At 41.8% G+C, this 19638-nt stretch overlaps 1 protein-coding gene across 3 annotated transcripts in view; it reads left to right on the top strand.

Moving 5' to 3' along the window:
• Nucleotides 1-19638, top strand: part of DOCK5 (dedicator of cytokinesis 5) — a 62002-nt gene that overhangs the window by 464 nt on the left and 41900 nt on the right. For all 3 annotated transcript variants that reach the window (XM_015882882.2, XM_015882883.1, XM_032448842.1), the window contains exons 2-5: nt 14565-14648; nt 16795-16835; nt 17082-17137; nt 17937-18033. In XM_015882882.2, coding sequence (XP_015738368.1) covers nt 14565-14648; nt 16795-16835; nt 17082-17137; nt 17937-18033 — 278 coding nt within the window. The remainder of the gene's footprint in view (nt 1-14564; nt 14649-16794; nt 16836-17081; nt 17138-17936; nt 18034-19638) is intronic.

The following is a 19638-nucleotide window of genomic DNA, read 5'->3' as shown; positions in this document are numbered from 1 at the left end:
ATGCTCGTGGAAGCAGCAGTGACAGGTTAAGAAGGTTGTAACGAGGCACGTCGGGATCACTAGCAGCCTTATTTCAGCTTAATACAGCAATATTTCAGCTTAAAGAGGAGCAGGGAGGGCTTGAGCTGACACCTTGTGCCTGTTGCCCTGCCCTCCTCTTGGGGTTCATAGGGGATCATAGGGATTATAAGGACCCCTATATAAGGTTCATAGGGGGATGTTTGAATGGCTCCGTTTTCCTTAGGAGGAACCAAACCTACCGACAAGTTCCCTTTTTACATGAGAGCAACGTGACAAATAGAAAACCACACTATTCTGAGCTCGATTGCAAGCTTTTGGATGCAAAAGAGAAGGCAGGAAACCACTAATGACACAAAACAATTCCTTAGAGTCGGTTTTTCAGCTCTTATAGATCACTTTAACAAGGGGTGGTCATTTGTGCCCTGCACATTGAACAACTGATGCAAGGAGAGTGTTTGCAAACATGCAGAGGGTCGGTTTCCTTGTATCCTATGATGTTGGTTGCTCTGTCTGAGCTGAAGAGCAAAGAAACCCATCCTGCACATTGAATTTGAAGTGATTTGATTTCCAGGTGGCTCTGTAAGGATTGCAGGTTCATTTTGTGTTGCATGCAGTTCCTCGGAACTTATTTAGCCAGTCTTATCGAGGTAACAGGGAGGGTGTGGAATATCCTACACCCTGAACTTTGTTTCTTTCTGGGTAGGGAACAGCCTGTTTATACATGGGAGAGCACGTGTATGACTTGGTGACGTTATTCCAGACATCAGGGTTAAAAAATATTAGTATTATAATCAAGCAAAGTATATAATTGTAATCTGAATGGCCGAGTTAGATGTGTTTTATATACGTGTTGGTTTGTGTTGCTTTTAAAGCACACCTTTCTGAGGCTCTTCCACCTGAAGAATGGCCTTGGGCAGAAGGGTGAATCAGAGACACTCCTCTCGTCAACATTTCTTCTTGCTTCCAGGGTGATTTTTTTCTGTGTTGTTGGCCTGAGCCAACTGCTGATTATGAAAGCTCCACTCCACAAAGGGCATTGGCTGGTGAGTAAGCAGGGTGGAGAACTAACTACCTCTTCCCTTATGTTGCCAACCATAAGATGTGCTGGTAGGAAGTCTCCACTTAGGTCTGTGTGTTTGCCAGCTGATCCTTATTATCCCCCTGGATGCATTTATAGACCCAGCTGACGTGGAGTCCATCCCCTTTATTTCACAACACAACTGATAGGGTTAACCCACAGGCAGCAGGCAGAATTATTTATGCAGCGACAAACTTTGTCAGGCAGCGCTTGATACGCGGTGTTAATGAATCTTAATTCTGTCAATTTGGGATTCTCAGTCTTGTCACTTTCCCATCTACGGTTACGACCTGTGTTATGCTGAAGCATCGCACCCAGATGCCAATCCTCTTTGCTTTTATGCTTAATTTGACTGTCAGAAATAACAGTAGGGGCTGCTCATCGTAGATAGACTAGGGGTGTATATGGCTGTTTTGGTAGGGTTTTTAAAGAGGCTGCCCCATCCCTGCAGGCATTCAAGGCCAGGCTGGATGTGGCTCTGGGCTGCCTGGGCTGCTGGTTGGTGACCCTGCACACAGCAGGGGGGTTGAAATTGAGCACTGTGGGCCTTTTCAACCCAGGCCATTCAAGGATTCTGTGATCCCATGAGATGGAAAAGGTCCAGTTCAGTCTGGAAAACAGGGGGCATTAAGCTTTTTCTCCTGATACTTCAGTTTCAAGAAGCCAATGTGGATTGAAAGGAAACTGTGAGCTTCATACGCCAATTATCTGTTAACCAGGCTGTCTGTTAGTACCAATTATCAAGGTGGTTTAATGAGGGGAATACCACTGACTTGTTAAGTATAGGCCATTAGAGGGTAAGAACTTCCATTGGCTGCTAGGGGTGGGTAGGTTGATGGCTGTAAAGTATAAATACAGAAAGTTCATTGGCTCAAAGGCTGTGCTTTGGAAACTAATAGGGAACTGCTTGCATTTTTAAAACACAACCCTGTAAATCATACCAAAACACAAAGAAATTCCAAGAAGTGAACAGCGTGATTCAGTGCCATGTGCCTAATTTTTGCAGTTCAGAATAGTTGATCTTCTGGATCAGTCTATAGGTCTGTTACTCGTGGGTTCAAATGGATTTGCTGCCTACCAGGTATTTCATTCTCAGTTGGTTAAACCTAGAGGCTGCTGCCTTTAGTATAGTTAATATAGATGGTGTATGGGCTGAGTTTGAAACTGCATGCAGCAGAGAGATGGGAAAGCATCAAAATCAGAAATTACAGCATCCTAAAGGAAACTTACATGAGATGCGAATGAGTCGCAGTTTCTCGCTCCCAATGGATTTTAAACCCGATAAACAGATTTGGGGTTGGGAGCTTCAGCTTTGTAAAGGGATAAAGATCCTGCTGGTGGTCTGATGGGCAGCATTATGCCCTCTTGTAGCAATGGAGTTTCTGGGGTTTCATTAAGCTTCATTGCAATGTGTTTCACCTCTGGTTTGGGAAGGAAAGATGCTGAAGTTGGACGGTCTGAAATGAAATAGCCTGTTTGTGGACTGGGGCTTCCTTAGAACAGTTGTCATTGCATAGCGCCTTTCATGCAAACTTCTTGTGTTGAAGGAAAGAATATCAGAATGACGCCTCACAGTTTTCAGCTTGTTTTAAGATGATTAACATGGGGAATCCACAATGTAATTGTTTTTTCCTGCTGGCTGTAACATGGGCTTGCATGAACTTCAGCTTAAGTATNCTTCCGTTTTCTGCTTGTTTTAAGATGATTAACATGGGGAATCCACAATGTAATTGTTTTTTCCTGCTGGCTGTAACATGGGCTTGCATGAACTTCAGCTTAAGTATTGCACTTCAGTTGTAAAAACGATTCTTTCTTTAGTTATCATCTGTTCTTAACATTAAAGTGTTATTTGAGGATTGGAAAAAATATATATTAATGGCTTCAGCACCAAATATGAGAGAGTTTAGTGTCTATGGAATCATTAACTGTTCTATTCCAGTATAAACCCAGGCTGCTATCAGAAAAAGCCATTGGACCCCTTTTACTGATTCCTACCTCGTACAATAACAGAAAACAAGCAGTGCTGGTGGAAGCCAGCCCAGGGAACTGAGCCAGTTCAAAACCAATTCAGAAAGAAAAAGCGCTGAGTTTCTAACCAGAATAGTTTCCAGATGACTATAACAATGCATCAGGTACACATGTGCTTTCCATGTCACCTTTAATTGTGAGTAAACAGGATGAGAAGCGTCTATGTATTGTTCTGAGGTTGGTTTGGTTATGCATCTATTCTTCAGATCTTCCACAAACCTGGTATTCCAGAGTGAGAAACCAACTGGAGTTGGTTGGAAAAGCTTTGGACCTGAGGTCCAGAATGGCTGTGTTTGGGTGAGGTTGGTGTCTTGCACCCGCATGCGATGGTATGAATCTCTATTGAAATGTGTATTCAACCTGGTTTTGCAGTAAGAGCATCATATATTATTATATAAGAGCTTCATATATTATTATGAGCCTGCAAAAACTTCACTGGTCAGTGAGGTATATCAATGAATTCTGTGTGCTTTTGTCATCTTTAGGCTCTTAGCTAAATCCCAGTTCTATTTAGAAAACATTGGCTTGGAGGGAAGCTGATTGAACAAAGCAGTTCTGCAGCTCCGTACAAAGTATTTGGGTTCATCTGGTGTGTTTTGAAGGACAGGAGACTCATTAGCTTTGGAGCAGCTTAATATCCCAAGCTTTCTTTGCCTTTTCCCATCTCACTCTTCCACTCTGCATACACAAGGGTGGACCTTCAAGAGGGAATGTCTTGTTTGGACCCAGTTCCAAAAGAAGCATGGCCGTATGCTATGGCTAAATCCATAGCCATATTACCAATAGAAACTACATGTCACATGCACATATAAGCAGCCTTTCATTTGCAATCACCTTTTATTTAGGGGGTGCATCAAATAGATATTTTGGTAAACTGACAGGTAATTACCCCTCGTAGTTATTAGCGACCTTTTAAACTCATTATATTTCTCCATGCTTTAAGGAGCAGCACATAGGACTGTTCTTGCTGGAAAGAAGTATTTACTCTGTTGAAATACCATGTGGTGGTTGAGTTACAATCAGCTGCGTCATGTCTTAGGAATGGCAGTAATTTTTCAAATGTAAACCAGTGCCTGCCAGCTACAGTTGTGATTTATGTGAGCAGAAATGCAAAGGATCAGGGAGGAAGAGAGAGTGCTACAGATGATGATTTCCTTACTAATGGGTTTGATTTGTGATCGCTTCTGATGTGTTTGGCCATCAGGTATTGGCTTCGTGTTCAAACTTCATATATCTTCCATAAAGTAAACTTGAAATACAGTCTGTGATCAAAGGAGTTGCACTGCTGTTTGTAGTCAAATTAGAGCAAATGTCCTGTTTGTTTCAACTTGCTTTTTGCTGCCCTATCTGAAGACTCAGTTTTAAGTATGCTCGGTGGTGTCCCATGGAGAGGAGGGTTCCAGAAGGATATACATAGAAACATGAAGGAAAACTCTTTTACCTTTACCACTTTTAAGTGTGCTTAAGGATCTTAAGGTAGAAATTCAGCACTGCTTCACATCAGCTGCACCTGAGCTGTTGCTTTCGAAGGGAGAAGGAAGAGGAACAAAGCATTTAAACTATTGCAAACCCCTGCATGACTATTATTATGTTGAAGGCTTATTTTGATATAAGTTAACAATAAACTCAAGCAGAATTGAAGGGCTGTTCATTGCCAAGACAACTCTGTCATATTCTTCTGTTTCATTCAGCAAAGCACGTTGCACTAGTTGCTAACAAGCAGATCTGAAATGATTTTAACTTCTATTCTTGCAGGCTCTCAGGCTCAGCATTCTCACGCTGTCCTTCCTGATTTCTACACTGTTTAGTTGCAGCCTTCCAGTGGCTTTCACTCAACAAAAAATAAACTCGTGTGCTTCCAGATTTGTTTGTACGGGCATTCTTTTCCTCTGCAGGGCTCTGGAAGGAACTTCCTCTGTGCTAAGAAAGAGTCTGCATGCATATCCAGTGCATGGGAAGTCTTTATATAGAAGACTCTGGGAGAGTCTTGAGCTCTCTCCCAAGATTTGTTTTCTCACGTTGGTATGTTTTTAATTTAAGTTTTGTTCCAGCTTGGTAGAAATTCTGAGTTACCCCAACAGAACAGCTCAGCTATGTGTAGAAGAATGGATTCTTTTAATCTGCTGTGTCTGAAGTTTATTTGGTGTATGAGTTGACTGTATGACTTCTTGCTTCCAGAGTCCTTCCTCTTTTTTGTTAATCCATGTTAGCCTGAGTCTGTCTTCTCTTGCTTTCAGTGATTACTCTGTTTCCTAATTAGATCCCTGTGAAACTAATCGTGTGGACTTCAAAGGCACTGCTGACAAGAACAAGACTTGTAACCATTCCTTGCCTTGTTCTTGCTTCGAAAAGTAGATGTAGTATTTCTACAAGCATCTTGTGACTTTGGGTTGCTGGAGTTCTTTGATTTCCAGCTTAAAACATGTCTACAAGCCTTGATTTTCAGGGTCTGGTTATCTTAACAATGAGCAAACCTCCAGATCTGCTCTTTTGAGGTATCCAAGGCTGCCCAGAGCCACATCCTCCAGCCTTGCAGTTGGGAACCAAAGTAATTAAAAAAATACTTAAGACAAATTCATATATTGGAAAAAATTCACCCAGTAGCTCATCAATCAAGAAGGAATAGAGGGAAAATAACCTTCCCTTGTCGTTCAGAAGCTGAAAGATGTACAGCAGAAGCTTGGCAAAGCTCTTTTAATTCAAATCAGCTTCACTGTTGCCAATTAACTTACACTTGACTTGACTGATAGGGTGTTCCTTTGAGTTAGTGCTTGTTGGGGAAGGATCCTGTATACGCTACCATGGTTAGATGCAAATATGGCCAAATATAAACTGCTTTAGTCCAAAGTCATAAACACATTTATTCCCTCACTATCACATGAGAGCTGAGCTTTCACATTCACTGCATCTCATTTATTGTACAATACCTAAAATAATGTAATTAATTTTGGTGTATTTGCCAGGAAAACTGTGCTAATAGAACTGGAAAACATAAATAGGAATTGCTGGACAGCTTGCTAGGCAGACAATTCATAGTTGGCTTTAAAGAAGTTAAGAGTGCTTGTTGGGTCAGTTGCAAACACAGTTTTTCAGCCTAGATGATAATAAATGTCTTTTTGGTACAGTACAGACTGTACCTCCTAGCAGGATCTTGCAGGAATAGAGGAGGGAATGCTGTTTAAATGACTTATTCTGGCAGCCTCTCGAACCTCTTGGCTGGGTGTCTGGCATGTTGTTGGGATGGATCTAAAACAGGTTGTGGTTGCTCCATGGAGAGTCTTTAGCCACTTCTTCCACTCAAATTTTTGGAGGTGTTGCTGCAATAAAAAATGGACTTTGGTTTGGAAATTGCTGAATCTGTCCAAAATGTTCATTGGGTTCCAGTAGAAGTAGTAATAATTTCATGCTCTTGGGAGGCTTGGTACTTTAATCCTCCTCAGTGATAAAACAGTTCAGTTATATAGTTATAATATGGTTTGTGAACGTCATATATAGTGGCCAGTTTGCTTGGAAAGATTGCTTGTTCTTTATACCAGTAATTAGCTTGTATTAAAAATAGGCTAGAGAAGGAATAAGTGCTCTGACAATGTAATGGAAGCTTCAAGGCTGCATAGAGATGGATCTTATGTACAGTAATAAAGTAACATAAGAAAATGAATGGCAGGCTGTTGTACATGGTAACTGATTCCAAACTGCTTCTCTCCTTGCAACATGTGCAGTGTAATTATGGCCGATCTGCTTACAGGAAAGTTGGGAGAAGTTTATTCTTTGTTCCTTATTTCACCATTATGCCTCTGTTTTCCCTTTGCTCGTTACCTGAGGCATGTGGCAAGATGAAAACGCTTGGGATGGAAGGTGTTGCCACATGGACCCTAGGTCCTTCTGTAGCTGTGAATCAATGAAACCACAGGCATCCACGATGAGATCTATGTGGAATGGGAAGTGCTGAAGGTACAGAGGCCAAATGAAATCCCTGTGGTTATCCCTATTAGAAACGCTGCTTGTTTCAGCCCTGCCAGCATGACTTAGCTCAGGGGAGTTTGCACAGAGGTGCTGGCAGCAGAGAGGCTTTTGGCAGCATATCCTCTTGCTTGAAAATAGAGAGGGCCAGGACGTGCTATGAATTCAGCTCATGCAAATTATGGCCGAGCTCGTCTGTCTCTTTCTGAGCTCATGGATGGGAAGGGGAAATTATCGGTGGCCTGGGAATACTCATACACAAATTTGTGTCTGTCTTCCTGGTGAGTTGGGTTTGCAGCTGGTGGAATGGAATCCCTTAGCTTTATTCTCCCTGTGGGTCTCTCAGCTTGAGTTCAGAGTCGCTGTGTGTGCTGTGTGTAGGTGTGATGCCAACAAGATGCAATGCTGTAGTTTTAACTCAGGTGAACTTTATGGTGAGGATGAGCCTGTAGGCGCACTTGGACTCCGTGCTCAAGTATTTTACTCATTAGACCACCTCTCATCTCTGTCCTCACTCCCTTTGGAAGTTATGCATACAGTGAAAACTCATTAGATAGCAACACTCTATTCTGTACAGTAGTATTTCCAAGTACTCTTTTTCTTTCCTTTGATGTTTTGCCCAGTAAGATCTAGGACAGTAATTTAAAGCCAGTGGCAAATTCACTTAATTCTTTTGAAAGTGCCTCACGCTTTCAAGTTGGGATTTAGCTGAGTGGTCCCATTTATCAAGGGATGGCTTTTGGTTGTTGGGTTTTTGTTTCTACACATCTGCTTGAAAAGTTTGTTTCAGAAGTTACTCCTCTGATTTCTGGGTCTGAACGGAAGCTGCAAAGTTGAAGGATTGAAGGAAAAAGAACGGGTTATGACAGACAGACTTGGTAAAATTCATTTGCAGTTGTATGTGATTGTAAATGAGCATTTTGGGGAGCATTCAGTCCAGGTTCTATGGCTCAGATTTCAAAGAAGTGAAATAAACCTGCAGGGCTAGGAAGATGTGCAACTTAGAATAATATTTAATGCTATAAGCTCTGTATGGCACCTGTCCTTTGGTGTCTGGTTCCGGCACCTCACCAGCAGATAAAAAGGAGCAGTCTTGTATTGCATCCTGCACCTTTGGAAGGTTGCTGCCACAAAAACAGTTGAATGCATATCTTGGTAAAGGAGAGAATTAATTAACACACCAGGTAGATGACGTTCTGTGAAGTGAGAGCTGGTGGAAGGTGAAGCTTTGATAGCGCTGGGGTCTGAGATTTCTCTGTAGTACTGCAGTAATTACAACATTGGCAGCTGTTGTTGGAGCTTTCAGAACTGAGCACCGCTCAGATTAAAATGGCATTTTGATGTGGCTGCCTTCTTTTCTCCCTTGTTAACTGGAGAGTAGCTGGCTTGATGAAAGAGCAAGAACTTCTGGCAGCTGGATTTTGAACCACAAAGTCATGGAACACCTTCCAGACCCAACAAACTGCATTGTCATCTTTATGCACTTGGATGTGAGTGTCAGGTTGGCTACTCCTGTATATATACTCATTGCAATGGACACAGATATGCTATTGAAGCGTTATATTTGCCCATACTGATCTAGCGTGTCGCTTTGTAGTCTCTCTCATAGTTTATGCTGAGATGACATTGTTACTTGGTACCCAAATAAGCATTATGTTTTAGATTTATATCTCTGTCCTTGATTGCAGTATAGATGTACCACAAGAACAGAATCTCCTTTACTATCAGGCAGCTACTGTGGTATAAACAATTTACTATAAATAATTGAAGAGAGAATGAGTAATGGGAATTCTGTAGACATAAAAAGGTGAAGGTTAATTCTTTTTTCTTTATGTTTGTATGTCTTTTGCTTCAGCAGGTCTGAATTATCTCAGTTTGACAATCTGAAGCTACTGAAGAAGCTCTTATTAAAACCCATGGGCTGATTTGTCTTTGGGTCTGCCACTTGCTGCAGAGTATTGTTGTGGTATGGAGTGTGGTTTAAGTCGGTGAAGTTGAAAGCCATAAGAGGCCATTAGATAATCCTGCTGGAACGCTGGTGTAATACTTGTGAAGCCATTCCTATTCCCATGGGCTGAGGTTGTTAAACTGGGTTTCTGCGAAGCAGACTTTTAAGAGATTAAACCATTGATCCTGGCATATGATCCACAGGCTGCAGTGGGGAGAGAAAGGAATATCCCAATGTTGATGATGGCGTGACTGAAAGAGAAAATCTTTCCCAGTCCCAATCTGGCAGTGTGACTATTTGTACAGGGCAGACTCTGCTAAGCCTCGGATTATTAGTCGTAGCATGATTTTATCAACTGTGCATCTAGAATGGCATTTTCTTCTGACATTGACAGGTGAACAGCTACAATCCTTCTTTAGATTTGGTTTTTGACAGTCTTACGATGGAATTCTGAGTGTTAGAAGCATGTTGAGGACTGTGTGAATCCTCTTGTTGTCTTACAGTTCTCAAAAGGAGGGAAATAATAGAGAAACAGAGAATTCAGCTTAGGTCATGCCGTGTTCTCCTGTCTATCTTGTCTAATTTCTCAGCTGATTTTTAGTGCTCATTTTAAAGCTAACTCAGAATGATTTTTATGAATGAGTAAAAATCCTTCCAAATGTATTTGTGAGGTCAACCTTGGAACAGTAAGTGTGCCCCATGTTGATAGCCTGCCTCAAGCTCATGAGATGGTTTACTCTGAAGCCTAATGATGGCTGATAACAGAAGCATTCCTATCCAAATAATGCCATTATTGTGAGTTATTTGCATTCAGAGTGCTAAGCATTCACTCAGAACTTTGTGGAATGGAGACTGAATGTCAGCATCAACCAATTCAGGAGTAGTCATTTTTTTTTTGCATAACGGTGTTGAACCACATTTTGTTATATTTTTCCTTTTCTAACTGACATATAAATCTTAATTATGCTATTTTCAATTCTTCAGACACAAATTCCTGGGCAGTTACAAGAAAGTTTTTGCTCCGACATCAAAAAGCCTTTGTTCCCAATAAGAATTAATTCCTTGGGCAGTTCCTTGTTTTTAAATAAAGCCACTGTTTTTTTGGATATGTCTTGGCAACAAAGAGCATACCAGGCTTCTCCGAATGGGGCTGTCCAGCCCTAAATGCTGCTTCTTAACACTGGGTTGATGCGGCATAAAAGCACATGCTTCTGTTTCCATACAGTAGTTTTTGACTCCTCTGTTGAAAGATGTAATGAGATGAAGCCTGCTTATTGCTCCAGCACTGAATGCAAGTCTTTGTTCAGAGGAAGCAAGGCACAGCCCTCTCCTATCAGATAGTGGTGAGGGCAGGCTTCAGAGAAGTGGCATTTGGAAGCTGTTATCGTGTCTTTGTGATGGGTGGAGGGGTGGTTATTTTGAGCCAAGTAAGAGATAACGGATCTTGCACTGGTTTGTGCTTTCCAGGCCAATAATCCACATTTCAAATGAGTTTAAGCAAGTTATTCTACTTTGAATTACACACAAAATGCAATGCAACAGTTTCTGCCTCCTTCATTTTAGCTTCAGATGCTATAACTAAGCTTCTCCTTTAGAAGAGAGTCCTGCAAATGAGTTATGGTCTTTAAGATTAAAAAGGGTCGAGGAATTAATAGTTGCTTTTCATCTTTAATTGCTATCTTCAGATTAATTGCATACACTGTTCAGATCTTTTTTGTCTGTCCTTTGTTTCTTTGCACATAAAAGAGAGCAATTGCCACCTCCTGGAGGTGTTCAGGTTGGATGGAGCCCTGGGCAACCTGGGCTAGTAGCAGACCTGGAGGTTGGTGGCCCTGCTTGTTAGCAGGGAGTTGGAACTTAATGATCCTTGGGGTCCTTCCGACCCAAGGCATTCTATGATTCTCCTGTGCATGACATGGGAGCTTCTTACTGATCAGGAATGTGCTGTGATTAATACGGTGCCTTCGTGCAATCAGAGGGAGTGACATAACCAAACCTGCTCTTCCCATCCTAACCCCATGCTGTGCTGACCCATATCAAACTCCATGCCTTCAGAAACTCACTGTTTGCATTTACGTGGCAATGCTGGAAAGCCCTGGCTGCCTCTGAGGTGTCCTTTGCTCCAGGCAGCCCTTCTTGCTGTTGATGACTGTTTGGTGATGCCCCTGCATTAAGCAGCATGGCCCAACATCCAACCCTCCCTGTTGCCCAGTGCTGGTGTAGCTCGTCCTGGTCTGTCTTGGGGATTTGCCTTCTGCCCTCAAGCATGAAAATTGCTTCTCCTTATCTCCCCCTACATAACTCTGGCTGCTGTCACCAGCCATAAAGTTATCAGCTGCCCTCTTCAAACCAGTGCCAGTGTTTGCTGCTCTGCCCTTCCCTGCCAATGCAGTGCAAGGGCTGAACGCGCAGCCAAAATAAATAGTTCTTAAACTTACTTTCTGCTAAACAAACTCCTTCACAAGAATGAAATTATGCCATGTGTTGCCTGTAGCCAAAGATCATTAAACCCAACCCAATATCTCTTACCTACATCATGATTTCTTTCCCTGTTTCTTTCTTCGGAATAAATTTGTTAAGACTACAGTGCTTCTTTTCTTTCAGGATCATAAAAGGAACAATTACTGTTCTGAAGTGAATTTCAAAGGACAAAATCTCAGCAAGTTTAGCTTGAAGGGAAAAGATTTATGTTCTAATATTCCTACAAATTCTGGGGCAGAAGTCCCTTATTTCTTCCCTTCTTGCTGCACTGTCAGGTTTCTCTATGCAGGATTTCTATTTTTTTTTCATGCTACGACAGTGTTTGTTATGTGCTGCTTCCTCTTTCAAGTTGAAAAGGGGTCAGATTAAATACACACGATGAAGAAGAGGCTAAGCAGTTCAAATAGCTGCGGATGGACTGTTTCAGAGGGGTTGGCTTGGAGCAGCAGGAAGCATCACTTGCAAACAGCAAAGCTCCCAGGGAAAATATGCCAGCAATTTGTCTTTTATAACCTTGCATATAACCATTGGGTAGGAGGTTTTTATGTATGCTGGCCCTCTGTTCTTGTTTAATTCAATCAAGCAAAGCGAGATGCTACAAATCTTGCTTGCTTTTCTTTGATGCACAGTGGTGAAAGCGTGTTCCTTTGGCTAATAAATGCAGTTTGGGATGGGAAATCTTTCATGGGAAGCACAGGGAGAGAAGGATGTGGCTCTTTTCTCTTATAGCTTTTTTGTTATCCGATGGGAAGGGAGCTGTGTTGCTTCTCCCTCTTCTTGTGCTCTTGGCTTTTGAATTGACTGTCTGTGCTCTCCAAAGAAAGGCTGGTCTGATGCCCGCCCACCTTTCTGTTGGGCACTTGGTGCTGCTCAGACTGCTTTTGTCTGGGGCTGAAGTGGCACTTTATGGAAAAATACAGGCTTGCGTTTATATAACATCTGTTTGTCCCCAAAAAACCCAAGGCTAGAAATCCCACGTAGGAATCTCTGTACGTATAAGCATGTGTGCATTCCTAAAAAGCAAAGCATAGCCATGAAACTAGAATTCCAAACAGCATTTAAAGACAGAAAGCGAGACAGCCTGCTTGTAACCACAGGAGGAAACTCCAGAGGACAGAATGCAATCAGCTGGATTGGAAATTGGCTGAGGTGCTGTGGTTTAAATCTCCTCATGCTACCAGTGCTGTAGCATTGCCAGTGTCTGCCCATAGGCTTTGATGCTTGGACTCTATCTGGGGAACAACACCTCCTGAGCACTGCAGTGTCCCCATCTAGGAAGCCTGAATGGTTTTATTGATGCACGCTGCTTCTTGCTGCACATGGGGGAGATTTAGAGCTTTCCCATCCAGCCCTGTTTTAGGGCTAGGAGTGATTTGGCAGCAGGAGGCATTGCTGCAGGGAGTTTGCTCTCCTTCGGGTTGGGCGCTGCACTTATAAGCTGACCTCTGCAAATCCTTGCAGAATTATTTGCTGCATCCAGCAGAATGGTGGTTTCTTTTTAACCGAGTCGCATTCAACGTTAACCAGTTCTTCTCTCCAATTAATTCGTGACCTCAGCATCTGTCAATACATCCTAGAGCTCAATGGAATACTCTGAACTCCTGTTTGTGTTTGACTTTGCCCTTCAACACTATACAGGTTTTTTTGCAAAAATATTGATGGAAGTTTCTACTTTTGGGCCTTTTCTGGGGCCTTTCGGTGTCTGAACTGAATATGCAGCTCAGCAGTCCATTCTGATTATCTTGGCTCACAGCTCTGCTGTGGGGAGGGAGGGGAAACTTGGATATTGGAGTAATTAATGCTGGAGGAGCAAAAGTCCAGTAACACACCCGTAACCCTCTGGATGACTGTGTCATAGATTGCATGTTATACATGTGCCATGTGGATCTCTGCAGGCACTGGAGGGTATGGCCAGCATGAATGAGGGCCACCATGAGCACTCACTGCCCTTGCAATGTAAGGGCATCTGTTTGCAATCGGAGTTTATTTCAGATCCTGCAGGGGATTCTCACAGCCTGCCAGCCTGGATTATTTATAGCTCCAGCATTTTAAAGAAAGTTAGCATATGTGAGATAATTTCCGGTGTGGTGAGCCACAGTCATTTGTTTGTGCTGGATCTTGGCCAGGAAGCAATGCACCTCATCTTGATGGAACTGATAGGCACTTGATGTGAATTTCTTGATGTTCTTATGTTAAATTTTCAGTTTTTCACATAGAAACCCTCTGAAGCCAGACGAATGTATCCCAAGTCCTCTGGAAAAGGAGTGGTCTAATATGACTTGATTTATCCATTCATTCAACCACAGCAAAGTGTTTTCCTTGCTGCTTTATGCACCTTTTTGACTTGGATTAATGGAAAGCAAATTCAGCTTTCTTGCCTTGTCAGGCCTTGAGGAAGCTCTGAGGACGGCTCTGCTTTGCTAGTTAGAAGGAAAGTTCCAGAGATGAGACAGTTCAGAAGCTTCTGGACTTAATCCTCTTCCTGCTGGAAATCCGATAAGCATTCAGATTAGCTTTATCTTTGCTGGGGATTAAATTTGCAGAGAATCTCCAAGTTTTCATACTAAGATTGGTTCCTGTCTAGAAAGACCCATTGATAGCAAACAGCCTGAAGTGTTTGATAGAGCACAGTGCTACTTATATAGACAGAATATTTATAGTGTTTTAGCTATGCTTGGGAGTGCTGTGTCATAGTTAGCCCTGTGAAATGCCAATAAAAAATGACAATTATCTACTTGATCCAAAGCCTCTGCCTGGGGTAATAGTGACCTTTGGGCAGGTGTCATGGGCCTTTATTCCTACAGGTTAAAGACTGACTTGGGCTGGTGAGAAGTTTCTGAAGCTTGCAGGAACCAATAATGAAATCTGGACATAGAATTTCTGCACACTCCTCCAGTGTGCCATATGTACAGGATAGCTTACTAACCTTATAGTTAGCAAATCCTGTTCTGCCTTTGATAACTGATAAGATACGAGATCTCAGAATCTGATCGCATTGAAATCTCCTGATGTGTTTTTTCAACTCTCTCCCATCTCCTTCCTTTCTAGCAATCTACAATTACGATGCTGCCCAAGATGTGGAGCTCTCCCTGCAGGTCGGTGACACCGTTCACATTTTGGAGATGTATGAAGGTAAGTTGTGAATCACTCCCCACTACTCAGTAGTTCATAGAATCACAGATTATTATAAATACACATCTCTGCTGTTCCTGGTAGAGGTTTGTCAAGGTAAGATTTCACCAGCAACTCAAGGCAGCACTGTTGGAGAAGGAAATGCTTTCCCTTCTGGCTGTTCATTCCTGGTTTTACACCACACCTGTTTATCTTCACTCCTCCTTATACTAGGCCCAGTGCCTAGTCATGTGATGAACCCATCCAGCTGGAACAAGAACAGAATAAGTAGCTTTTAACCCCAATTAGTTCTTTGATCTAAGACAAAGGAGGTGGTAGATGAAAGAATGGAACAAAGCCATTTAATTAAAGAACGATCTAGTACCTACTTCATTCTGTTGTGTCTGTGCTCATTTTCACAAGCAGCATCAGTTTGGAAGAGATTCTTTGTATAGAATTTCTTCGGTATCACTGCTATGACAAGCTGCTTGTTGAGCAATCTGTTCTCTTTGTGACACAGCAGACTATTTAGTATTTACACTCATATATGTCAAAGTGGGGAGTGTGTCTGGGGCTGGAGGTGGATATAGTGCTTAATACAACTAATGTAGGAGCTGATTTTGTCAGTATAAACTGCTGTATTGAAAAGGATGCATCTTGCATGATCCAAACTGTTGGAGTATTTTATATCTGTGTTTTTTATAGGGAGGCTGTTGCTCAGCCCCATTGCTTGGTTTGTAATAAGCTGTTCAACAGGAGTGATGCTCGAGAATAGGAAACTTGAAATGTCCCACTTTGAAACTTCAGCCTGAGAGGATTGATTCGTAAATTGCTGGGGAAAGCAAATGATTTCCCATAGATATAATTCATCTTGAATCCTTAGAATTCAGTCTGCGTGGGAGGAAACTCTTCTGACTTATTGTCTCTTTTCCTTTGTTCCCGGATATTTGTAGGTTGTGTTTTTGAGAACTGGTGTTCTTAAAAGAATACTTCCCTATTTCTTCTTATGCTAATGATATCTACTTAGAAAACATAGCTCCAGTGTAATAAAAGTGGGTTTTTGTTCCTCTAATCGCTGTTCTTATCTGGATACAAGAGTCTCAATTAAAATAAAGTTCCCTTTAATCAAGGTGTTGGCTTTGCAAGAAAGGCTCAGGGATGCTTCATTCAGTTTTCCTTTCAGGTGTAAGTTATCCCTGCAGCTCTTGGTGTGTTCTGCAGGGAATTAAGTGGGTCAGGGTTGTCCAAAGGCTTTTGTATAATAGTAGCAGTGACTTGGAAAATCTTACTCCTTCCTATTGTTCCCTGTGTCAGACTGCACAGGAGCATCTTTGTGAGTTAGCAGAGCTGTTGTACTACAGTTCCCTTTCTGCTCTGTCGTCTAGAAGATTCTTCCATTCTTTTCTGTTTGAAGTCAGAATGTTTCTGCGTTCAGTGAAGGCTGTCTGTGCATGAAACAGCCTTCACCTGAAAGCTCTCTATCTTCTGCATCTGGGGTTTTGGCTGGCTCTGGCCTTGAAGAATTAGATTTCAGAAGCATGGAGTTTGTTCCTAACAGCGAGGCTGCAAGGTTGAGGCTCACACTCAGATTTGTGTTAACAAGTGTTATCTGACTCCCAGATGGCCAAGTAGCTTCAAGACATAACAGTGCTGCAGAATCCAAGAGGAGAAGGAAACTTGCTGTCTTGAAGGCTTCTTTAGTGCAGACTTTGCTTTCTCTATAATTCCATCATTGAGTAGTGGTGAGCTGTGGAAGATACATTTCTGTTCAGGGTTAAATCTTCCCTATTCTGCAATATATATGCTTCAACCAGGAACTGTGTGTGCATAGCTGTATTTGCCTCTGTGCTCATCTGTCAGATGCTGCAAGCAATAATTCTGTGTTGGGAATTTATAAACAAGGGTTGTCACTCCTAACTAAAATGTATAGCACAGGGTGGCTTGATGTTGTATTCAGCCCAATCAGTGTAACTCAAATAGAGGTTGTCAGTTCGTGCAGCCTTCTGTCTATGGACCAAGCTTCCTACAAACAACAGAAATGTCTGCTAAGTAGCAGACTTCAGGTGAACAAGATCAAGAGATTAATGCTGTAGGACTGCAGTGAGAATGACAGTGTGTACTTAACTGAAGTAGATAGGAAAAAACTCTTTTTGTTTCTATCTGACAGGCTGGTACCGAGGATACACACTCCGCAATAAATCAAAGAAGGTATGACCTCACTTCTCAGTAACTGAGCATCAAATACAAGGCTTAAACACTGACAGAGTTCTATTGCAATGCCCTGTCTGGCTGACCTAACACCTTTCTGTTGTGGGTAAACAGTAAATATCATGATTAGGCTCTGCTGCTTGTGCTCATACCCCTTTCCCTTGTGTTTTTGTTGAATGCACTTATGTTATATACTAGTGTGTGATTTGTTGGGTTTTTAAACTTATTCTATTTATTTTATTCCAGGGTATTTTCCCAGAAACATACATCCACTTAAAAGAGGCAACTGTGAAGGACCGGGGGTAGGTTGGAGCTTCTTGAGATGTGCCACTGAGAGCAGAACCAAAGTAATACAGTTTCACTTTATTGTAGTTGTTAAAGACATGCATTTAAAAAGAAAACAGAAACTTTAGTGGTTGTTGTCATGAGTGTTGTTGCTAGACTGTGCTCTGCTTCTGGAGATGCATAACTTCTCCTTTTTTTCATGGTATGTCCCAGAAACAACTGTGGGCAGAGAGGCAAGAGAATAGCAAAAATAAAAGAGGTCTGTTAGACAAGTTAGTAGTAAGACAGGACAGACAAGTTACACTGGGGCCCTCTGGGGACTCCTGCAAATCATAACGTGTTCCTGCTCACAGCCAAAGAGTCAGCAGGAGTGTGAATTCCTTCCTGTCTTGGAAAACACTGTAGGAAGTGACTCCTCATTTGACTCTTACAAGGGATTCTGTGATTATTATAGCGTGAGGAGAACAGCAGTTGTAATAGGAAGAGATTTTAGAAGGCTCTTTTCCTTAAGTAAATGTGTCCAGGTTACTATTGAAGGCAGTGATTGCTGAGAACTTCTGTCCGTTTAGCACTGAGTTGCTGGAATGGATCCATTGAACATAATGAGACAGAAAGAAATTGGAATCATTTTTGCATTAAAAATGGATAATGATGTGTTGGAGAACCAGTTGAGCAATGTAGAAACTGTGGCATCATGAGTGAATTGTATGAAAACCTGGTCTGCTTCTCTAGTTATGTATTTAGCGCTGAAGGATGTTTTATGACTGGGTACAGATCTTAATTGTAACACCCTTATTCTGTTTTCTCCATCTTTAGACAACATGAAACAGTGATTCCGGGTGAATTGCCACTTGGGCAAGAACTTACATCCACCCTGAGGGAATGGGCAGTTATCTGGCACAAATTATATGTGGTAAGTCTGCTTCAGTGATTGGTATTTGGTGGAGGAAGTGGGAGAAGGGCTGTTCCATTCAGGTTGAAATGCAGACAGCTTGCAAAGTCTTTTAAAGGCTTATTTCCATTTGTGCAGATAGAATTTGTGTGTCCATCTCTGCTCTTAAGAAAGGCTGAAAATGTTCAGCCCTCCTCTAGGCTATGAGCACGGAGGGAATAGTGCTTTAATCCATGCTACAAAGCGTTCACTGTATGTAAATAATTGGGTGATGATGCAGCGCTGATGAAGACTTGACTCTCACCATTGACCCAGCACAAGTCACACTCAGCATCGTGTCAGCTGGTTGGGATTGTGTGTATGAGTCACAGTTCACTACCTGAATAAAGGTTCCTGCCTTGCATTGTCCTGTGTGAGGGCAGGATGTCTCAGTGAAGTTAGGTGAGAAATCATCATGTTGTTTTAATGTTTAACAAGTAGAAACTCTGTTTTTCCTAGACATAGTGTAAATACTGAATGGAATGGCTCATCCTCACCATAGAGTGCCTGTGGGTCAAAAAGTCAAGGGATGGGAAGTGAGCTGGGATGGTGAGCTGTTTAGTGGCCATGTGATAAAATTACTGTGGAAAAGTCAGACCAACTTCATGCATGGATTTGGTAGTTTTGTTAAGATAGCTGAAATTCTTGCACGGAGAAGCTGATGTTCACAATGATTTGCTGTCTTTCAAAGGTGATTATTAAGACACGCTAAGAAGAGCCAAATGATTTTTCTTTGGTCAGTAATGAATTCAACCTGCATTGTACTATGTGCTCTGAGACTCTAATTAAGATGAGAGAATTATTTTAAATTAGCTCTAACCATTCAGCATACCCAGAACAAGCTTTCCTATTGAAAATGTTATAGGGCCACAAGTACACTTTGTTTATGGGCCATGAAACCACAAACACTCATTCCACCCTCTTCATTTAATGAGAAAGTGTGATGTTATTACCATGTGAAAACTGACTTTTGATCCTGGCTTTATTTATAGGTGGTTGTTGGTGTTTTTTTTTTAATGCATTTCTTGTTTCAGAATCTGTTTTTCCTAAAATCTTTCATGTTCCTGTGCTTAACCAACTTAAGTCTTAAAATAGCATTGGAAAATGTTATGGTTTGAAATGGGGTTATTTTATTTTCCTTTGCAGTATGCATTGAAAGAAAGAAGAATAAACAGGACACCAGTGGAGGGGGAAGGGGATATTTGAGGGGAGAAAGGAAATACAGGGGATTTCTTTATTTGGCAGTGCTTTATTTCCCTTTAATTTCTGTGTTTTTCTGCAGTTGTTGTACCATTGGGTATATCTACTGCAAATAAATACAAAAATGGGTGGGAGCTTTTAAGCTTGGGCTAGTTAATAGCAGTTAACAAATGTAAATAGCTGGAGAGATAACTCAGGTTTAGCTGACTGCCAACTTGAGGCCTACTATGAATTTCTCTAAAAGCTCACCCAAGTTGCCATCTATTTAAGTGACTTTGTCTGCAATAGAGCACTTTTTGTCTCCAAAATACACCTGCTGTATCTAATGCAGCTTCCCCAGCACCTTCACCCATCTCCAATGGAAGATGGCTCCCAGTTTATAGCTCC

Source organism: Coturnix japonica, chromosome 22 (genome assembly GCF_001577835.2).
Source record: "Coturnix japonica isolate 7356 chromosome 22, Coturnix japonica 2.1, whole genome shotgun sequence".
In the NCBI taxonomy this organism is placed as follows: domain Eukaryota; kingdom Metazoa; phylum Chordata; class Aves; order Galliformes; family Phasianidae; genus Coturnix; species Coturnix japonica.
Note: the sequence above shows the minus strand (reverse complement) of the source record. Positions and strands in the feature narration are given on the sequence as shown.